The sequence below is a fragment of the Hydractinia symbiolongicarpus genome, chromosome 10 (genome assembly GCF_029227915.1).
Source record: "Hydractinia symbiolongicarpus strain clone_291-10 chromosome 10, HSymV2.1, whole genome shotgun sequence".
Lineage (NCBI taxonomy): Eukaryota > Metazoa > Cnidaria > Hydrozoa > Anthoathecata > Hydractiniidae > Hydractinia > Hydractinia symbiolongicarpus.
In genome coordinates this window covers 20,333,163-20,352,159 of record NC_079884.1, presented here as the reverse complement: position 1 = coordinate 20,352,159, position 18,997 = coordinate 20,333,163, and the positions used below count along the sequence as shown (strand labels likewise).

The window sequence follows — 18,997 nt, the reverse complement described above, 5'->3', positions numbered from 1 at the left end:
AAACTCTCCAGTATCTTTCTTGCTACCGTCTTTGACATAACTTTATGTATCTTTCCTCCCCTTTCTTGACAAATAATGCAAAGGTGTTTTTGAAACATAATTCCACTTAAGCGCAATGTTTTTTTTTCATTTTGTTTCACAGATACAACAAATGATGGGCTAAAACTGTCTGAAGACTCTTTGGGTACTGGCCGTTTCTTTAACCTGTCTATCTCTGTTTTATTTGTGGCCATTTTGTAACAATCAGAATGGTATGAAGACTTTCCTTCAACAAGCTGTACAATATCATATGACTTCAGTTTTTCCCAACAATCTAGATACTTCGAATCACCACAACTAACTCTTTCCTCCAGACATGATAATAACTTTTTCAAATACTGCTCTTTTGGGTTGCCAACATTCTAAACAAAATACGACATCTTGGTCAAAGTATCAAACAAAAATCTTTCTCTCAAAACTCTCAGAACTCAGAACAGGAATGGGAAAAAATGTTTAAGTAAGGCGGTACCTTTTTTGATGTATCTTTCTGACACACTATACATTTCCCAAAATCCAGCACATTTATTGTTTTTACACAGTTAACATCCATTTTAAATCGGTCTATTCATTTTATTACTATGCATGTATGTCTATACTATAAACTTCACATTACACTTCACTAACACTTCGAAATTAAACAGTCTAGCTATGAAATTGAACAATAGAATGTTTTCTAGAAATAGAACATTCGAATTCTATGTCTATGTCTATGAAATCGAACAATTATAAAACAAAACTTGTTATTATACTGATACTAATACATACAAAATGTCTAAGTGAAATTCGCTACTTGCTTTTCAAAACTAAAGTAAACAACTAAACACGTGCTTTGGTCTGTAAATTACTGGTCTGTAAATTATCCCTTGAAGTGATTTGAGCAATAAATTTTGATCAAACAGAAAGACATTAGGGTGACCCAATACCATACTAAAATTCAACAAAAAAACTTCGCTATTGAGCAGGTTATAGTCATTTTTGTGCTGGGTCAGTAAATTACCGGTCTGTAATTTGTACAAAGTTTGAATAGTAATATCTTTCGAACGTTACGTTTTGAAGACATGGTTTTTACATTTTTTTTGATCCACTTGATCTCCTCTTTCCAACGATATATAATATGACATATAAATGTGAAATTATTTTTTTGCTGACTGTAAAAGTGATGACGTCATCTAATTTGGTCCGATGGGACAAAAAATTTTGCCACCCATATTTTTTTGGTAATTTGGGACCTAAGGAACAACTTTGAATCAAAAAATCACTTTTAACACACTTGTGCACACGAAATTACATAGTGGCTCTCACTAATAGTGATGTACACTTAATTACTATGGTAACAAATGGTCAGCAAAAATCAGAAATGGAAATTACAGAAAATAAAATCTTACCAATGCAACACAATTCTTGGAAGAAACTGATGCAGGAAGATAATTCAAAGCATCTTCATTCACACCAATTTCTCCACAAGAAAGTACAGCATAAAGCTGTTCTATGTTTAAAAACACATTTTTATTTGAATTTATCCATTTCTCAGAATAAATACTAAATATTTCAATCAATTTCTGCAAATCTTCGTCTTGAAATAATTTCAAAACATCTTCTCTCACTGAACTAAACGCCATGTTGAGCAATGATGTTGAGGAAGATATGAAGATGAAGACTAGCATTTTTGCTTTTGCAGGGTATTGATTTTTAGCCAATCACAACTTAAGAAAACTTCTGTAATGACCAATCAAATCCTGCCGGTGTTCTTCTCCTGCAAACCCGGCACTCTAGACCAATAAGAGTTAAGAATAACCTCATTGCTCCGGCAAAAACCTGCAGGGCGGGGTCCATATTTTTCTATCCGCCATCACGGCAGAGCGGCGGCAATATTATTAATTTTTATATTGATGAGCGCTCAAATGAATACATTATTACACGCCCCAAATATTACTGGTTAGTACTAAATATTTGAAAATTAGATAAACTATACTTGTTATTTTTAAACCCCGTCCTTTGACCCAATTGACGGGGTTTGGATTCGCCCCTGATATGTATACTTTTACACTTTATATTTTTTAGCTTTATACGATTTACGGGGCGGTTTTTTAATAGATTTTAACGTTGAGTTTTTGATGATCTGATAAATGATAAATTGAAAAAAAGTAAAAAATAAGTAGCTATCTCGAATTCAGCATTGTTCAAAGCTTTTTCACCATGAAACTGACATTTTCAAATTCAATAGAAAAAAAGCTCATTTTTTAATATTCAAATTTCATGTTTAAAATCCAATAAATCTGTAAGTGAAAAGTAACGAAGGTTAGAATTTATTTGTAATACGTTTTCGGCTCATTATGTTAACATTAGATGGTAATGTAACTGTTCGATGGGTACTGTTTAAATGATTTCAAAAAAATATTTGTAAGGGGGTTAGAGAAATTCTGATCGATAAGGTAAAATCATTTGATGGTATACATAAAGAATATTTTCCTGATTCACTTTCTAACCCAAAGGAGTTCAAAAATAATAGGGTATCAAAGGAGCGCCTTTTACGTAAAGGAGTACTTATTTTCCGGGAAAATAAAACTCCCGGGGGTACTTTTCTCCCAAAGCAGTCCTTATTTCCTAGGAAAAAGATACTCCCGGGAGTACTTTTTACCTAGGAAATATATACTGGGGAGTATTTATTTTCCGGAAATAAGTACTGGGAGTACTTTTTAGGGGAGTACTTTTTCCCCTTGACACCGGAGTGATTGGTTAGTGAAATTTTGAAGCATAAAATTTTGCCGAAATGTTTTTTCAATGATGTCTTTTCAATATGTAGGGGATACTACCCAAAAATCTTACAAAAAACAACTCTATTGTGAGAAGATGAAGAAATAATAAAATCCCGCACCCTTTCAGCAAAGTTAATCTATTTTCAACTACAAAAATTCTCCTGACTCAGCAATTTAGATAAGCAGCCAAATTCATTTGCATATGCGTCCATATTTTAAGATTTTCGAAAATAAAAAAAAAATTACATATAAACACTGAGTAAATAATGCAAAAAGTTTCCCTTCACAATTTTAGAATAAACAAACAAATTACATCAGATCAACCGATAGAAAATAGGTAGCAAATATGTATATTTTTATATCACATATACTCGTTATTATTAAAATAAAAACATAAGAAATAAAAAAAACCCATAAATATAAGAAAATACAGAAAAAATAAATTGTTTTCAAGAGATTGTTGATTTATATATGGCGCATCGAGATCGAACCTAAAATATCGTGCCAAATGCGAAAAATAAATTTGAAAATTACATATTTATTTGTCGTACTAACTGTACACAGCAGCATTCGTGAATTAGTTTTGGCGTGCATTCAAATGTAAAATTCACGAACTTTTGCGCGAAGGCGTAAAAATTAGTAGACGTAAGATAAGCACGAAGAAGGTAGTAACGTCAGATAAATACTCTTTTGCTTCACACCCTGCTTAAAAAGAATTTCTCAGTTTGTTTGCAAGATAACCGGGGATATAAAATGCAGAAAAAAGATGCCTGGTTTGAAAATACAATTCGCATTCTGATCAGCATATTTAGGCTGAGATAGGAGAATTTTTAAACACATACTAAGCATGTTGGCCAGCCTTTGTTAAATCACCATGCATGTTTTTCTAATGGGTATTTTACTTAGAGAGTCTTCTATGGTTTGATTAATACCAGTGCACTGTCTTTACTTAGCCTTGTGTAATTATATATTTTTTGTGGCTGTTTTTCAAAGCTAATAACAAAGATCATTTTATATTTTCATTCCACAAAAACAACGTTCAAGTTTTTAAATTGTTTTCTTAATAAACATGACGTAAGGCTGATCGTGTTTTTCACACAAGCATATTCTATCCTGATTTTGATATTTTCTTGCTTATAAAAAAACATGTGTACTTTACACTCTCAACTAGATGTTCCAAGCCCTGTTTTACAAACTGTCTGGCTTGAAATAAATATTTAAATTTGAGAAACTTAAGAGAAATCAATGTTCACTCCAGTCTTATCTATTTTTCCAAGTCCTGCATATTTTTTACGAAGTTCTGTGGCCAGCGCATTAATCCTTGTAAGTAGAAAGGCATATTGAAATCTACCTTTGTTTTTTCCGAAAGGATCTCTTAACATCTCCCCATCTAAATGGATATAATTACCGATGGTTTCTTCGTAATACTCTAAATATTCCAAGAACGTTCTCTCAACAATCTCCTTTAGTTGAGCAGGCATGGTTGTCGATCCATCGACCATCCCAACAACGGCGACTCTTAAAGTTTCGTGGTGTATGCACATTTTGTAGTTTTTTGCATCACCTGGATGCCTCTCTTCTGTAAATCCTGGCTCATTGTGATAAGGGTTCTTGTTCATAATGGATTGGATAGACAGCAACAAACTTTTCAATGAGTTCGCAGCACTCCATCCCGGACCAGACCATGTTCCAAGAATACTTAGACAAACCATTCCGGAATCGTATAAGTTTGGATTAAACCGGACTGTACCACCACCGGTCGTTATCAGTTTTACTCTGGGTGGAGTAACAGGGTATTCCGGAGACATTCGAATAACGAAATAAAAAAACCCACCTTCATATGGTGTATCCTGAGGACCAGATATAATAGCATGAATTTTGCTTATGTTGTTTTGGTCAGGACAAACAAATACAAATGGCAGTGGATCAGCGTAAATGTCTGTAAGGTCTCGCTTGACTCGATTGATACTAAGAGCCGAGTATTCCTGACCATCCCAGTCGTGAGAGAGCAGAGGATCCCATTTTTCCTTTGTTGACATAATCTAACCTAAAAGTATTTATAGCAACATGCGTTTATAAGAAAGCTGACGAGAGGTGTAGCTAAAACATATTTTTTAATAAACTTTTATATAAAGTAATTTTGATATCCCTTTCAAGGCATGTCCTGAAGTCCTGAATTAAAAATGCTGTAATTATAAAATTACCAGTCATCAATCATAACTTAAACTTCTGAAAAACTGTTCGAGCTCTCTGGTAATTTAGAACCTGAATTAATAAAGGTATTGTGTTGAGTTATAAGAATGCCTTCAAAATAAAAAATCCACCGCCTTCAACTATTAAGAAGTCCAGCTATCTCTTTGATAAATTTCAATTACCTTACCATGAGTAGTTTTTAGTGCTTTACATTTTATATAGTTTTTTTTTATTTGTTACCTTATTACACGAAAATAACGAAGCAAGTAAATAACGGGAATTTTGAAATTTCGCGTTAATTAAAGCTCCGTTAATTCATTCGTCGCGTAAATTTTCCCTCCGTTAATTAATGTATGGCGCTAAAAAAATCCCCCGTTAACCTTAATTCTTTAAAAAATAATTTTTAAACGCCTTCAAAGTAACTCGTGGGTATATTGTTTTGATCAATAGAAATAAAGAGAACAAACATGTCAAAAATTTTAGTCACTTTCAATCTCAAACAGAGAAGGATGAAAAGCAGCAGGATGAAAAGCAGCAGGTATCACGGATAACTTGACAACTGTCCGTAAAAACAATAAAAACAGTAACAAAGATAAGCCTTTTCAGTAATCATTTTTGTGCATTTTAGACAGGAAGATAAAATACGTGTGATGACATTTCATTATTTCTTTTTTATTCTCTCAGCTTGAATCAGTAACAAAGTAGTTCGCGATAATTAAATACCATCTGAAAATTTAAAATTCGAAATTCGCGTTATTTTTGATCGCATTAATTATTGACCCGTAAAGTACAATAAATTTTAAGCAGTTGAGGTGGTAATTTGATGTGTTTAAAAGATAGAATTATTGTTCGGGTTCAACTGCATCAAAAGATAAATCTGATTAAAATTTAACAGCATTCATTTTGGCACATTGGCAGACAACACACATTCCTTTTCCGAAATCTAACCACAACATCTAAAACTCATAAATCCAACATATAAACACAAACATATAAAAAAGACATATTTCATCACAAAACTTAAAAAATAAAAATCTGTCTGTTGAGATTCTTTAGTATGAAATTTAAAAATATTGTAAAGAAATTAACGCTTGTAGCTAACTCAGAAATCTGAAATAGATGTTGTTAAATTTTTTCCTTTGCAACTTCTATGAAAGGGTTAAATTGGGAAATAGCCGTTGAGCGCTAGTGACAACGTTGAATTATACTCTGAGTTGAATTAGTCACAGTTAATAAGGAAAAAATTCTTGTAGCTAAATAAAAAAACAAAAGCATTTTAAGGGTATTAAAAGATGATTGCTTGTAAAATGTTTTGGTGGCATAAATTTTTTGCGAATACAAAGTTATCAAATTATTTAGGAAGAAATATTTACACAAGTACATTTTTATGAAAAAGTACATATATTAAAATCCTACATAAATATGTATATAACCAAAACTCAACCATCCGGGATCCGTTTCGAAACCGACAGTTGTTGACGTCATCAAAATACTTTTACACCCCAATATATATATCTGTAACTGTTTGTTAAAAATGCATTATCTCATACATTTTCTTGATCAGGATTTTAAGATCTATATGATAAAGTCAACAGGTGTATGTTCTCTAAATAATTTTTTTTGTGTGTATTTTGGCGTGTCTTTGCTGGCATTAGCAAAATTTATAAAATCGTCAAAAATGCGGGATCCTAAACATATTTTTTCTTAGCATTTTAAGCTCTAGCTACACTGTTGGATGTCGACACAAACACCTGAAACAAACTATTTTTTCAATATTCTTATTCTATCTAAGTGGATTTTTTCATGGGCCTTCTTGACTATTATAATATAATGTAATAATGTGACACTAGCTATATTTGATATTACTTTTTGTTAAGTACCATACACTCAATCATAGTGCCGTGTTTTTCCTGTGCGCGCAGAAATGGAGGTAACTTTGCCGATTTATTTGTTTGGCATTACGTAGATGCGTGCGCAAGTAAATATCGGGACTGTGATTCCATGTATTACAGTTATAAACAAATGCAAAAGAGATAACAAACCAACGTTGTTGGCTAGTTGTTGTTCTAAAGTTTAGCTGAACTTTGATATAGTACTAAAGCTCAATGATAGTAGCAGAAACTGTTAGACATTTCCTGGTTTCCATTTTTTAATTCCAGTATATTTCATTTAGGTTCGTTAGGCCTGGCATAGTTATAGATAGATAGATAGATGTGCATGTTTTACATGGCTAGCCTCACAAATATCGAGGGATATACCCTGTCTATTATTTCCAGGAGGGGCCATGGCTTAGATGGAGAGTCCTAGAGTATTTAATGCTCATTTTGAGCGACGCAGACCCAATTAGGGCCCGTGCTCTACTAGACAACTCCCGGCAACATCCAACGGCCCACACAGTGTGCCATCTTCCCAATTTCCCTCACATGGCTTGGGTTAACCCGGGGCTATGGTAACATTCACTCGCCCATGTTGAATCGCCGTCAAGAGGAATCGAACCCCGGTCTCCCGCACAGAGTACGAGAGCTATAACCACTATATACCTCTAGTAGCTAGCTTTGCTAATATTGCTAGCTTTAGCTACCTAATTGATAAAATGCAGTCAGTTAAACACAAATAGAATGTTCAATGGACTTACCTTACTTTACCTTACGTTTATAATAGCTCCAACTCTAAGACAGGACAGCTACTTCCTTGCTTTACTTTCGTTTTTTAAAAAAAAATCAAAACACAAACGCAAAAGTTCAAGATCTATCATATACGCACCAGGGGAATCTGGAATAAACGCGCAACCTCGCTCCCAAGCTCCCTAACTTTCTTTGGATTGGATGTTAAAAACACTATTAATTAAAAAAAGACCCCAAAAACGAGGTTGTCAAACGCGGGAAAATCAAAAGTAATATAGACCGTCAACAAGTTTCAGTAAAAGATTGACGCCATCGTGCTGCAAAGCATCTAACAACACATAAAGCAACCAAGGTTTGTTTCTTGAAGCCGCTATCTTTTTAAAGCTAAATATTGTTTCACTTTTTTATACACTTAGAAGTTTGTTTACAAATAGCGGTTCATGCATAGAAGAGTTCGTATTGCCTTAGGAAAAACCATGATAAAGATGCCCCATCAATTTAACGTTACTTACCCACCCCCACAACACAATAAGCCAGGAATGTCAATCAATCAATGCACAAAAGCATTCATGATTATAGTTGTTATCTATCTTGTTGCCGGACTCTTATTTACATTTTTGCTCGCCCTTATGCCCAGCTTGCTAAGATTACAAAACCTGGGATAAAATAATAAAAATAATAGATGAGTTTGAATGTTTAGCTAGCTAGCTACAGACAAGCTTAATTATATGTGCGCGCATCCTGATGCCTAAGAAAGGGAAGAGCTACATAGGCTAAATTGGCTATTTATGCTAACTTACCGATTTCTGGAAATGTAAGACTGGAAATACATTGTAAATGTTTTTTATCAACTATTAACTTCTTGTTTAAAAGCAGAATTTAAGAATTTTAGCATAAGTTTTACTATATACTATCTTTGATCGATGTTATATATTCTTATATTTCTTTCCTGTGCATGTATGTGCACATGTCCGTTGTTCTTGATCAAAACAACTTGTCTATAAATACAACTCATGCAGTATACCTGAGTTGCTTAAATTTATTTATGGCCCTGTTTCTGAGCATGTGTATCGCTATAGTGAACTTGAAACAACAACAAAAATTTTGAATGAAGATTAAATTTGCAGACAAAAGAAGCAAGCATAATAATATCTGTTTTATTGCACATTTTCTGAAACATCAAACTGGAAAAAAAACCCACAAACGTCAAATTTGATATTTCTTATGGCAACTTGAGTATGGACGCTTTAAGAAAATATACATTTTGCTTTCTGATTTTTGTGAACTTTATGATATATACTCACTGATTAGGCATAACACTCCTCATATTAAAATATAGTTCACATTAGAATAATTTATAAAGCTTGAAATCTTACAGTTTGTGGGGATTGACAAACCAATGATATACCTAAACCATCTAAAAGTTGCTACACAAACACTTTACTCCCACTAGTGCTAAATCTCACACACTTACTCTGCGTAAGTGATCCTTGTGAAGATAAGTTTGTGCATATTAATTTGTGCAAACGGCTAAAATTCAAAAATTTATGCATCTTTTTCTTCTTTAATTTCAAACCCTTTTGATACCTTTAAACAAAAAAACTTTATTAGTTAAAAAAAATAATAAAATTAATAAAAAGGGCAATTCTGTGCAGCTAAAATACATGAAACTTAAAAATCACTTGTCTATATTTTCTTTTGAAAGTTAAAGTAAACTCTAACAAAGTGATCCTTGTGAAGATAAGTTTGTGCATATTAATTTGTGCAAACGGCTAAAATTCAAAAATTTATGCATCTTTTTCTTCTTTAATTTCAAACCCTTTTGATACCTTTAAACAAAAAAACTTAATTAGTTAAAAAAAATAATAAAATTAATAAAAAGGGCAATTCTGTGCAGCTAAAATACATGAAACTTAAAAATCACTTGTCTATATTTTCTTTTGAAAGTTAAAGTAAACTCTAACAAAGTGATCCTTGTGAAGATAAGTTTGTGCATATTAATTTGTGCAAACGGCTAAAATTCAAAAATTTATGCATCTTTTTCTTCTTTAATTTCAAACCCTTTTGATACCTTTAAACAAAAAAACTTAATTAGTTAAAAAAAATAATAAAATTAATAAAAAGGGCAATTCTGTGCAGCTAAAATACATGAAACTTAAAAATCACTTGTCTATATTTTCTTTTGAAAGTTAAAGTAAACTCTAACAAAGTGATCCTTGTGAAGATAAGTTTGTGCATATTAATTTGTGCAAACGGCTAAAATTCAAAAATTTATGCATCTTTTTCTTCTTTAATTTCAAACCCTTTTGATACCTTTAAACAAAAAAACTTAATTAGTTAAAAAAAATAATAAAATTAATAAAAAGGGCAATTCTGTGCAGCTAAAATACATGAAACTTAAAAATCACTTGTCTATATTTTCTTTTGAAAGTTAAAGTAAACTCTAACAAAAAAAATTAAAATGTGTAAGTGAATAAGCAACCTTTTAGAAGAAAAGAATGTTTTCCATGTTTCATCCTACATCAATTTTTTATTTCAAAAATTTATAAAAAACATTTTACAGAATAAGAGGTCATGAAGATCTTGACTTCTTAGAAAGAAATGATATGAGAATGGTTAGAAGGGTGTGTAACCCTCGTCTGAGAGACAGAAGAGTTCAAATGAGCTAAGAAGCGGGCAAGATAGCCGTAGCATTAAAGATGCTGTCCAGATAAGATTGAGTTGGTTGGGATACTTGGAAAGAATGAAGGAGGATAATCAGGTAAGAAAGTGTAAAGACTAGATAGTTTCAGGGGCAAAGCCTCAGTTGTAGACTAAGAAATACTTGGCAGGAGGTAACGAGGACAGATTTGATACAAGGGAATTTCAACCTATGCTAGCATGGATGGATGGATGTGCATATTTTGCATGGGTAGCCTCACAAATATCAATGAATATAACCTGTCTATTAATTCCAGGAGGGCCATTGCTTAGATGGGAAGTTCTAGAGTATTAAATACTTATTTTCGACCTACACAAACGTAATTAGGGTCCCTGCTCTAACAGACAACTTCCTGCAACAGCTAATGGCCCACAGTGTGGCGTCTACCCAATTTTCCTCACATCACTTGGGGTAACTCACGTTATGGTAACATTCACTTGTGCATGTTAAATCGTTGTCAAGGGAAATCGAACCCTGTTTTCTGTACGAAGTCCAAGAGTTTTAACCACTAAGCTACTGCACCACTTGGAAATGAAAAACGTAGGTTAACCAGAAAATGATAATGAAATTTAAAACGGGGGGTATATATCCTTAAAATTATGACTTCTATATTTTATCGATCGCTTGTATCACCTATTCTAAATTGTTGGATGCAGCAAAATAACTATTAGCAAGAGATCAATTGCAAATACCCTTCAGTACTCCCCAGACCACAGCAGCAAAGAAGTTTCCTTTTCTACACTTATTTCTTTTTAAAAAAATGTATTTTGTTTGTTTAATTGATTTAATTTATTGTGACAGCAGTGAATGCAACACATACTCTAGTTTGTCTGAACCATGGTATCAGGGTATTATGTTGCCTCTGCGGAAAACTGGACATGGTCCAATGAAAAAAAGATTGCTAAGCAAGTTGATTAATTTTTGGTCAAATTAAAGGCCTAAGCCTTTGGCAACTAAGAAAACCCATGTAACACAGGGTTCTAAAAATAAAAAGTTTAAAATATGTATACTTTTTTACTTTTTAGATATTTCAATTTTCCCTAACAACCAGATGTAAATTATGGCTGTGTAAATTATATGAAACATTGATTGGGAATAAAGGTGTCTAGCATGTGAAATCTATTTTTAGAAAACATAAATATACACAATGGTAAAAACGAAGACAACCAAATCTCCAAGGACACTTAAAAAAGCAATGAAAAGCCCAGTTGTTACTTCAACACCTATGACAGGTAAAGGAAACAAGAAGAGGCGGAGATTATCAAGTGGAGGACGAGAATCAACAGACGAAGAGACACCTAAAAGGTATGAAGATACTTTTTCCTAAAAGTGTATACAACATGAAACTGTCAGAATAAGATATGAATAACACAGAATTACTAGAATACCTTCAGCCTATCTGTGCTGCAGCCATCAAACGTTTTTTATAACTTTTGTATGTAAATTTACTGTTACAGATTCAGGGGAAGACACAGAAGTTTAGAGAAATAAATCATTTATACATTGCGATATAAAAATACATGTGTACATTTTAACTAACTAATAAACATAAATATAACTTTGAATAAAAACAAACAAGGGTAAAAAGCTACACAGAACAAACTAGCAACAAGGTGAACATAGACTATGGCTATAGCACCTATGCTTGTACTGAATAACAAATAAAACTAACTCTAAACAACATTAAAATGACTGCCATGTATCATTGAAAACCGAAGAGAGCCTCTATTTTTGCAAACTTATTATTCCCAAAGGAAGCTAAAAGCGTGCATGTGCACAGAGGGAAGGGAATGACATGCATTTGCAACAATTACACCCACAAATTTTCTTAACTCTAATTTAGCTTTATTTTTCCAAAAAAATTTTTTACAATATTTACCAAAATTCTTTGCAAAAAATATTGAAAATATGCCTTTTTTTCAAGTTGGGTAAAGTTTATCAAAATTGGTTTCTAAAAAAAGACTGGCAAAATGTTTTTGTAAGCATTACGACTTACTTTTAAAAAAATGCTATTAGATAACACCTTACAGTGATATACATGCATAATAATTTTTGTCCTTAAAGTGATAATTTTGCAACATGCACGTGTTTGATATATTCATAATAATCTTTGTGTCCTTGGTGTTGGTTTCCACTCGGGAGCGAAATGGAACAAATATTTGTGATTTTTGGAATCTGATCCAAACTGAAAGTTGAAATTGTTTCGCCTATCAAATGTTATTTTTTGTTTTATTCTTGAGTGAAATCTCAACTTTAGCCTTACAATTTTCCAAGGTGCATTTGGTTATGTGCAGAAAAAGAAGTTTCAAGATAAGAATGGTTTTGAACCTTAAAGCTGCTTTTACGTATAATAATATTTACGGTTGCTTAAATGACATCACTAAGGAGTTCTCTATATTATAAACCTTTAATAATTCCAATGAACTTTACAATACATTAATGACTTGCTCAAGGCAAATCTCGTACAGCATAAGTTTTACAAATTACATTTCATTATACATAAAATCTCTATAATAATACGCTAAGTGTGTCCGTCTGTCTGTGACAGGCAAAGCGGATTTGGTCATTTTCCTTTGATTTAGCCGAAAAATGCGTGCAACGTCAATAACACTATTTTAACATCAATATCCTATATGAAATTAATGAAGCCATTACAGTGCATCTAAAACAAATAACTTGGAAACGGGGTGGTGATGTCAATGATTTCTAACCGTGTGGGTAACTAGGGACCATCTTCGGTAGGTTTCCCAAACCTGGTCCCCAAATCTGTTTCGGAATGGGCGAGTTGATAACGTCATCAAAAAACCTTCAAACCTTAATATCTCTGCAACCTTTCGTCAAAAGTACATAATCCTATGTATTTTCTTGATCAGCGTTTTAAGATCTATACGATGAAGGCAACAGGTATAGAATTTTTTTAAACAAATTTTTGGTTTTGACGGGCCAAAATTCAGATTTTTTTAGTGGATGGGTTGCTGACGTCATTACAGTTTTAATCCTGCCTAAGTGGATTTTTCCACGGCCTAATCGACTACTATAGGATAAAATCAATTTACAAAAAATTAAAAGCACAAAAGAACAGAATTGGTAACGTTGCTGACTTTTTTATTGCCAGTGAAACCAGATGTATCAAGACTGTAATACATCCAGTAAAATATCTTAAAGATTAAAATTACTGAAAGATTATAAAAAAAAATTGCATGTGACAAAATTATATCCTTCTTGAGAAATGATCAGAGGACTTCAATGCCATCTATCATTCACTTAGATGGTAAATGACATAAAATAAGGCTAAAACATATCGATTCGTTGAAATCTTAAACCATTAACATCCAATATCTATAACTGTTTTTACTGATACTTATTTTGATTAAGCATGAAGCGAAGTATATCTACCTTTATACGAATGGAATAGAAATCCTTGCTCTTTATCTTACTATCAACCCTTCTAAAAAGCCGTTTGAAGGGAAACATTTGATCCTTAATTTTGATAACACCACTGCCGTCTATCATATTGCACAGTAGTAAAAGAAATATTTGAGATAGTATCTGTTTTGACATCCTTGTGGCTGTCAAAACACATGTCCTATTTTTATGATAAATTACAGCAAATTTTATTTTATTCCACCTTTCAATTTTGCATGTGGAGTACTATATAATACAGAACCACAACTTGGTGGTCGCTTTAATGTCCTCCACAACCATACCGTTTAACAATGACACAAATGATAATAAAGGGCCCATGTTTATACCACCAAGTTAAAACACTGATATTGGCCTCGTGTCTAGCCTCCTTTTACATATTCGAGAGAAATATAACTTTTGAAGAAACAGTAGCCTACAATGCAATTTCTAAAGTAATTAATAAATGATGGGTTACACTACCTTAACAGAAAATTTTTACAAAAAACTACATAAAGTTCATTATATTCCGCATTACCATGTGGAAATCAATGGTAAACGGATATTATTCCTTAACAACTCACTGCCGTCGACTGTGAAATCTCACTTCACTCTCAGCGCTCTGGGAATAATTTATAAAATAAAATTCACTAACAAACGAGACTGGCCTCAGTTAAAGTTTGTTGATAATTTTATGATTAATTGATATCCAAAGATGGATTGATCCATTGTTTCTTTGACCCTCAGTGAGTAAGCTGTTATCACTGGTAAGCCTAATTTGCGGTTCGCGCTCCTCACTTACTTCGCACTATAGCAAAAGAATTTTTAAGGTCGTGTTTTCATGGTTTTGGATCAAAATTTTCTGTTTTTGATGACTTTAAAACAATATTGGCCTTGTTTATAGAAAGTACTATCAGGTTTTGATGCTTTTAAAACAAAGTACCGCATTGTATCCTAATTCTAAATTAAGTATTACGTACAAACATTTTGAGACCGTCAGTTATCAGGTGAAAAAAAATTGATATTTTAATGCGAGTTGCGCAAACAAACAAATAAAAAAGTGATCGATATATAAATCTTGTGAAAGATTCTATTTTGAATTTTCCTTCTTTTCATTTGCCCCATGAAAATCTACAACAAAGTGTTCATGTTATTGAACTTACATTAAATACAAAAAAATTCGCACGTTTTTATTTTTAGACATTTGAAAAGTCCGAATTTAATAACGTCCGAAATTTTTTGTGTTCAAAATTTTTAAACGTCCGAAATTTTTCAAACTACTGTTTTTCGCCCAACTTTTCAAAACAGTTTATTTTTATCAATGGAACTTTTTTTGAAGATTTATTGTCTAAACAAAATTTATTTTTATTTCTCTTCCTCGTCTTTGTCAATTTCGTGTCTCTCGTCTCATCAGGTAATCAAAGATGTATGTAATAATAGTTTCACTCTCACTTTTACTTGAATGTGTATATTGGTTCATAGGTTTCATCGATTTAAAATATAATTTTGGTGTCTCTCTCAGTAATTTGGAGCTTTACAAAAATTAAGCAAACACCCGAAATTAGGCTGAAAAAACGTCCGAAAATGTATGGTCCGAAAAGAAAAAAGACCGAAAATTTTTCGTACTTAATGTATGTCATCAACGAAAATAATTACAGAATTAAATCAGCGTTATTTTGCTTATAATCGCGCTAAATAGTCAACATGAACTTTAAAATCGGAAGTTCTCGTAAAAATTAACGTGATTTAAGGCAAGAAAATTTAAGGTTTACCACCCCGGCTCCTCCCTGCATTAAGGAGCCCTAAAGGCGTTGATACACGATCCGATTATTCGAATTCAATTTGTCGAAATTATATTAAGCATTATAATTTAATCGAAACTTAACAGGTGGCAATGTGATGGTACACTATCCAATTAATCGAATTTTATTTATCGAAATTATATTGAACATTAATAAAAAACTGAACAGATTTTTGATAATTTACTTTCGATAAAATGTCTTTAGAGAGTGAAGACAGAGTTGAACTCGCTCCTTTTACAGTTATTATTATAACAACTAACGTTAAAAAACGTTAGAAACTGAGTGTGTTATTTGTAACTTTTCTGTTAATAAGCTTCATTCACTGATAAAAATCTCGTTAATTTCTGTTTTATCCTTTTTTGACGGCAAGAACGCACATTTGATGTAAAGATTTTAAGCATTTTGATTGGCTAAAAACCTTTCGATTAATCGAAAAATTTGAACCGGTCCGACTTTTTAAAAATCGAATTTGACTAGTCTGAGAATGCCGAAAGCATACGATTTTTACATGATACACGATCCAATTAATCGAATTTTATTAAACGGATCGTGTATCGCCGCCTTAAAAGACGCAACAGGTATAGGGTAAAAACCGCTGTTGATGTATATTTTGGACTGCATGTGAGAAGTTTACCTGATTGCTACTTCGAACAAATGGGTCGTTCCTTTGAACTAATTTTCAAGTGATTTACATGTTTGAATTTGCTCACGAGCATCATGATTTCTGTGTTAGTATCTTTCCGTAAAATAGTCATAATTGTTTAGGCGCAGAACACACCCCGGCACACGTGCTTTGAAAGAAATTCGTTTTTATCAAAGATCCACTCATTTCTTGATACCTAAATTAAGTTTCTGCCGTCTGGTGAAGGAGACTATCAACAAATCAGCAAATAGACAAGATTTTCGAATTCAATCAAAAGCATTAGAGGCTTTACAAGAAGCTGCGGAAGCTTTTCTCATTCGATTTCTGGAAGATACAAATTTGTGTGCTATACATGCAAGAAGAGTGACAATCTTTCCGAAAGATATGAATTTGGTGAAGATGTTAAAACACGAGCAACTTTTCAACGCTTTGGAAGAATAATTATTTGTTATTCAATAACCTTAAATAGATGGTTGTAATGTTTTGTTTATTTTTATTTTTTTCCAGGTACATAGGAAGGTGGTTGCTTTTGTACAAAATTGAGGTGATGTGGAAAGTCCCAGTTTCTCTTACCTAGGGTAAAATAAATGCTTAAAAAATATAGCGGAACAAAGTAGCGTAAATTTGCATAGTGTCCGTAAACTTATTTTTAACCAAAATGGCAATCTTTAATTTTAATAATTATTCGAAGTATTTTTTCTAACTTTCCAACAATTCTTGATTTTCTATTCAAACTTTAATTCTGAAAGCAAATTTCCTCCCTTAGTTATTATCTTCTTGTATTTTGAGTCAGTTTGATTGTAATGTCTTTTCCTTTAGTTTCACTTTTTACGAACAATTTTATGGAATGTTTTAACCTGTAAATTTATTTCAACGATGTATATTTAATCTGTAATAAAAAACGTATTTCGTATACGATTCTGCTTCGTGTTTAGTTCACCACGACTTCCCAATCAGTACCCGACGTTAACCCAACTTAATAAAAAAGATAAATAATTAAAAAAAACTTAGGGTGCCAAAAATTTTAGGTCAAAATGGTCAAGTGAGCTGATGTCAGAAATTTCCTAGTCAGCAAAAACGTTTTTTGGTATTAAAATTTTTGATTATAAAGGTGAAATGAAAAAAATGTACTCTTAGGTGCTTAATAAACGAAGGAGTTTCACGGCTTTTGTTCAGATATTGAATGAAAAACAGAGTGGGAGAGGTATGGACAACGTCGTTCCTAGGACATTTTGTCTTGTTGATGAGGTTAATAGCGGCCACTCCGTAAAAACAGCTCAGAGGCCTCAAGACCCTGGGGATGATGTTGAGGTATGGAAGCACAATGACCATGTACCTGCTCTTCTAGAACTTGTGGTGATTAAAGCAATCACAGAAACTATGATCAACGAAAGCGATTTTAAATGCAATTAACAACAATAACTAAATTATAATACAAGAAAAACATTACAGCCTTGGGTCTTTTCCTTCAACCATTAAGCATATGGTTGATACTCTCTCAACATTCTCTCGTGCCTTTCGACAAACTGAACCCTACACTTGTTATCTTTAAATGTGGTCACAAAATACTTCTTCGCTCACGATTAATTTAAATATGCAGGTTTCGCTCTATTTTACACTTTTCCAATATGTATGACCTTAAACGAAGTGATCAAGCAACTTAGAAAAGCTAGATCCCAATAGGATCAAATCACGCGATCGAACAAGAAGGCGTAGCTGGTCTGACTTAACCCTATTATACCTTAGCTTTTTTGGCACGTCACCGGGACCAAAAATGACGTCATATATAAGGCAAAAAACCTGGGGACGAGGTTGTTCTTGGTAACACAAAAGCTTTTATCAGCATATGTAAAACTATTTTAGAAACAAAACTGCGCAACAAAACTGTTTTATATTGACTTGTTAAAAAAAATTCTACAAAAATAGAATCCCTGTTCAAAAATGGCGGGAAATTGTAGGAAATTGAAATTTTTAACCCTAATTATTTTTTGCTGGAATATTTTTTAAAAAGTTATCTGCACTGCATCGATTTTGTCTCATTATTCCAATTTTGTCACGGATTCACATTAGCAAAGCAGAGCGATTGTTATCAGCTGACACGATGGCCACTGTACGAATGCGCAAAAGTTGAAATTGTTTACTACAAACTATTAAAAACTTTGAAAGTAAATTCAACTATATCGCTTCTCTGTCCAATCTTGTGTCAAATACAATTGTCTGTGTAGTTTTTGACAGATATGTTAAAAATACATTGAAAGCCAGAACAAGTAGCAAAATCGGTATCGAAACAAAAAATCTTGAATAAGAACAGCACAAACATGAAAAACATCAACATCAAATAGTTTCTGTTACCGTGCTGTCAGATATTAAAACAAAACAAACAATCATTTATTTGTCGAGCTTTATTACTGAAGCTCTAAGCGATGCTATAAAAGATATGTTATAACCTTTGATTTGGATAATATCACAAATATACCAGATTTGAAGTTTTTTAATACTCCATACTCTCAATGCTACACAACAAGATCCATTTAGCAAATGTGTTTTTTTCTCTCTCGACGTTGACGTGTTTCTTCTGTTGATTTTCTGCGCGCAACAGCGGCGATTTAATGTTAACTGCTGCTATGAAGCACGCAAGTGTTTTATTAAATTACCATGCTCTTCCTGGATGGGACCAGATTGGTCGATTTAGATCACACTTGAAATCAAATTGCTGAAAGACGTTCATGAAATCTGACGAGACTGTTTTGCAGGTTTTTATCAAACTCGGAGAAAAAAAATTACTAAAATATGCAAAAAAACAAACAATTGAAGCTTCGAAACGCTTTGTTGTTCAT

The 18,997-nt window shown here is 32.7% G+C and overlaps 2 protein-coding genes across 3 annotated transcripts; one reads left to right on the top strand and one right to left on the bottom strand.

Moving 5' to 3' along the window:
* Positions 1-245: 245 nt before the first annotated feature.
* Positions 246-7,746, bottom strand: LOC130662671 (ubiquitin-conjugating enzyme E2 Z-like). Of its 2 annotated transcripts, none has more exons than XM_057461579.1 (2): positions 7,624-7,746; positions 246-4,842 (listed from the first exon to the last, which is right to left on the bottom strand). In XM_057461579.1, exon 2 carries the CDS (start codon positions 4,832-4,834, stop codon positions 4,028-4,030), a length of 807 nt encoding a protein of 268 aa, XP_057317562.1. In that variant the 5' UTR covers positions 4,835-4,842; positions 7,624-7,746; the 3' UTR covers positions 246-4,027. The 2 variants fall into 2 exon arrangements, with proteins under 2 accessions (XP_057317562.1, XP_057317563.1); XM_057461580.1 differs by lacking the exon at positions 7,624-7,746 and adding an exon at positions 5,176-5,251.
* An 85-nt stretch (positions 7,747-7,831) lies between these two features.
* Positions 7,832-17,078, top strand: LOC130662673 (uncharacterized). The gene is made up of 3 exons (XM_057461581.1): positions 7,832-7,964; positions 11,443-11,618; positions 16,283-17,078. Exons 2-3 carry the CDS (start codon positions 11,461-11,463, stop codon positions 16,599-16,601), a joined length of 477 nt encoding a protein of 158 aa, XP_057317564.1. The 5' UTR covers positions 7,832-7,964; positions 11,443-11,460; the 3' UTR covers positions 16,602-17,078.
* Positions 17,079-18,997: the final 1,919 nt, after the last annotated feature.

Coding starts and splice junctions, on each gene's coding strand:
- LOC130662673 (XM_057461581.1), top strand. CDS start 11,461: ATGGTAAAAACGAAGACAACCAAATCTCCAAGGACACTTAAAAAAGCA. Junction 11,619..16,282: donor GACGAAGAGACACCTAAAAG/GTATGAAGATAC, acceptor ATAATTGTTTAG/GCGCAGAACACACCCCGGCA.
- LOC130662671 (XM_057461579.1), bottom strand. CDS start 4,834: ATGTCAACAAAGGAAAAATGGGATCCTCTGCTCTCTCACGACTGGGAT.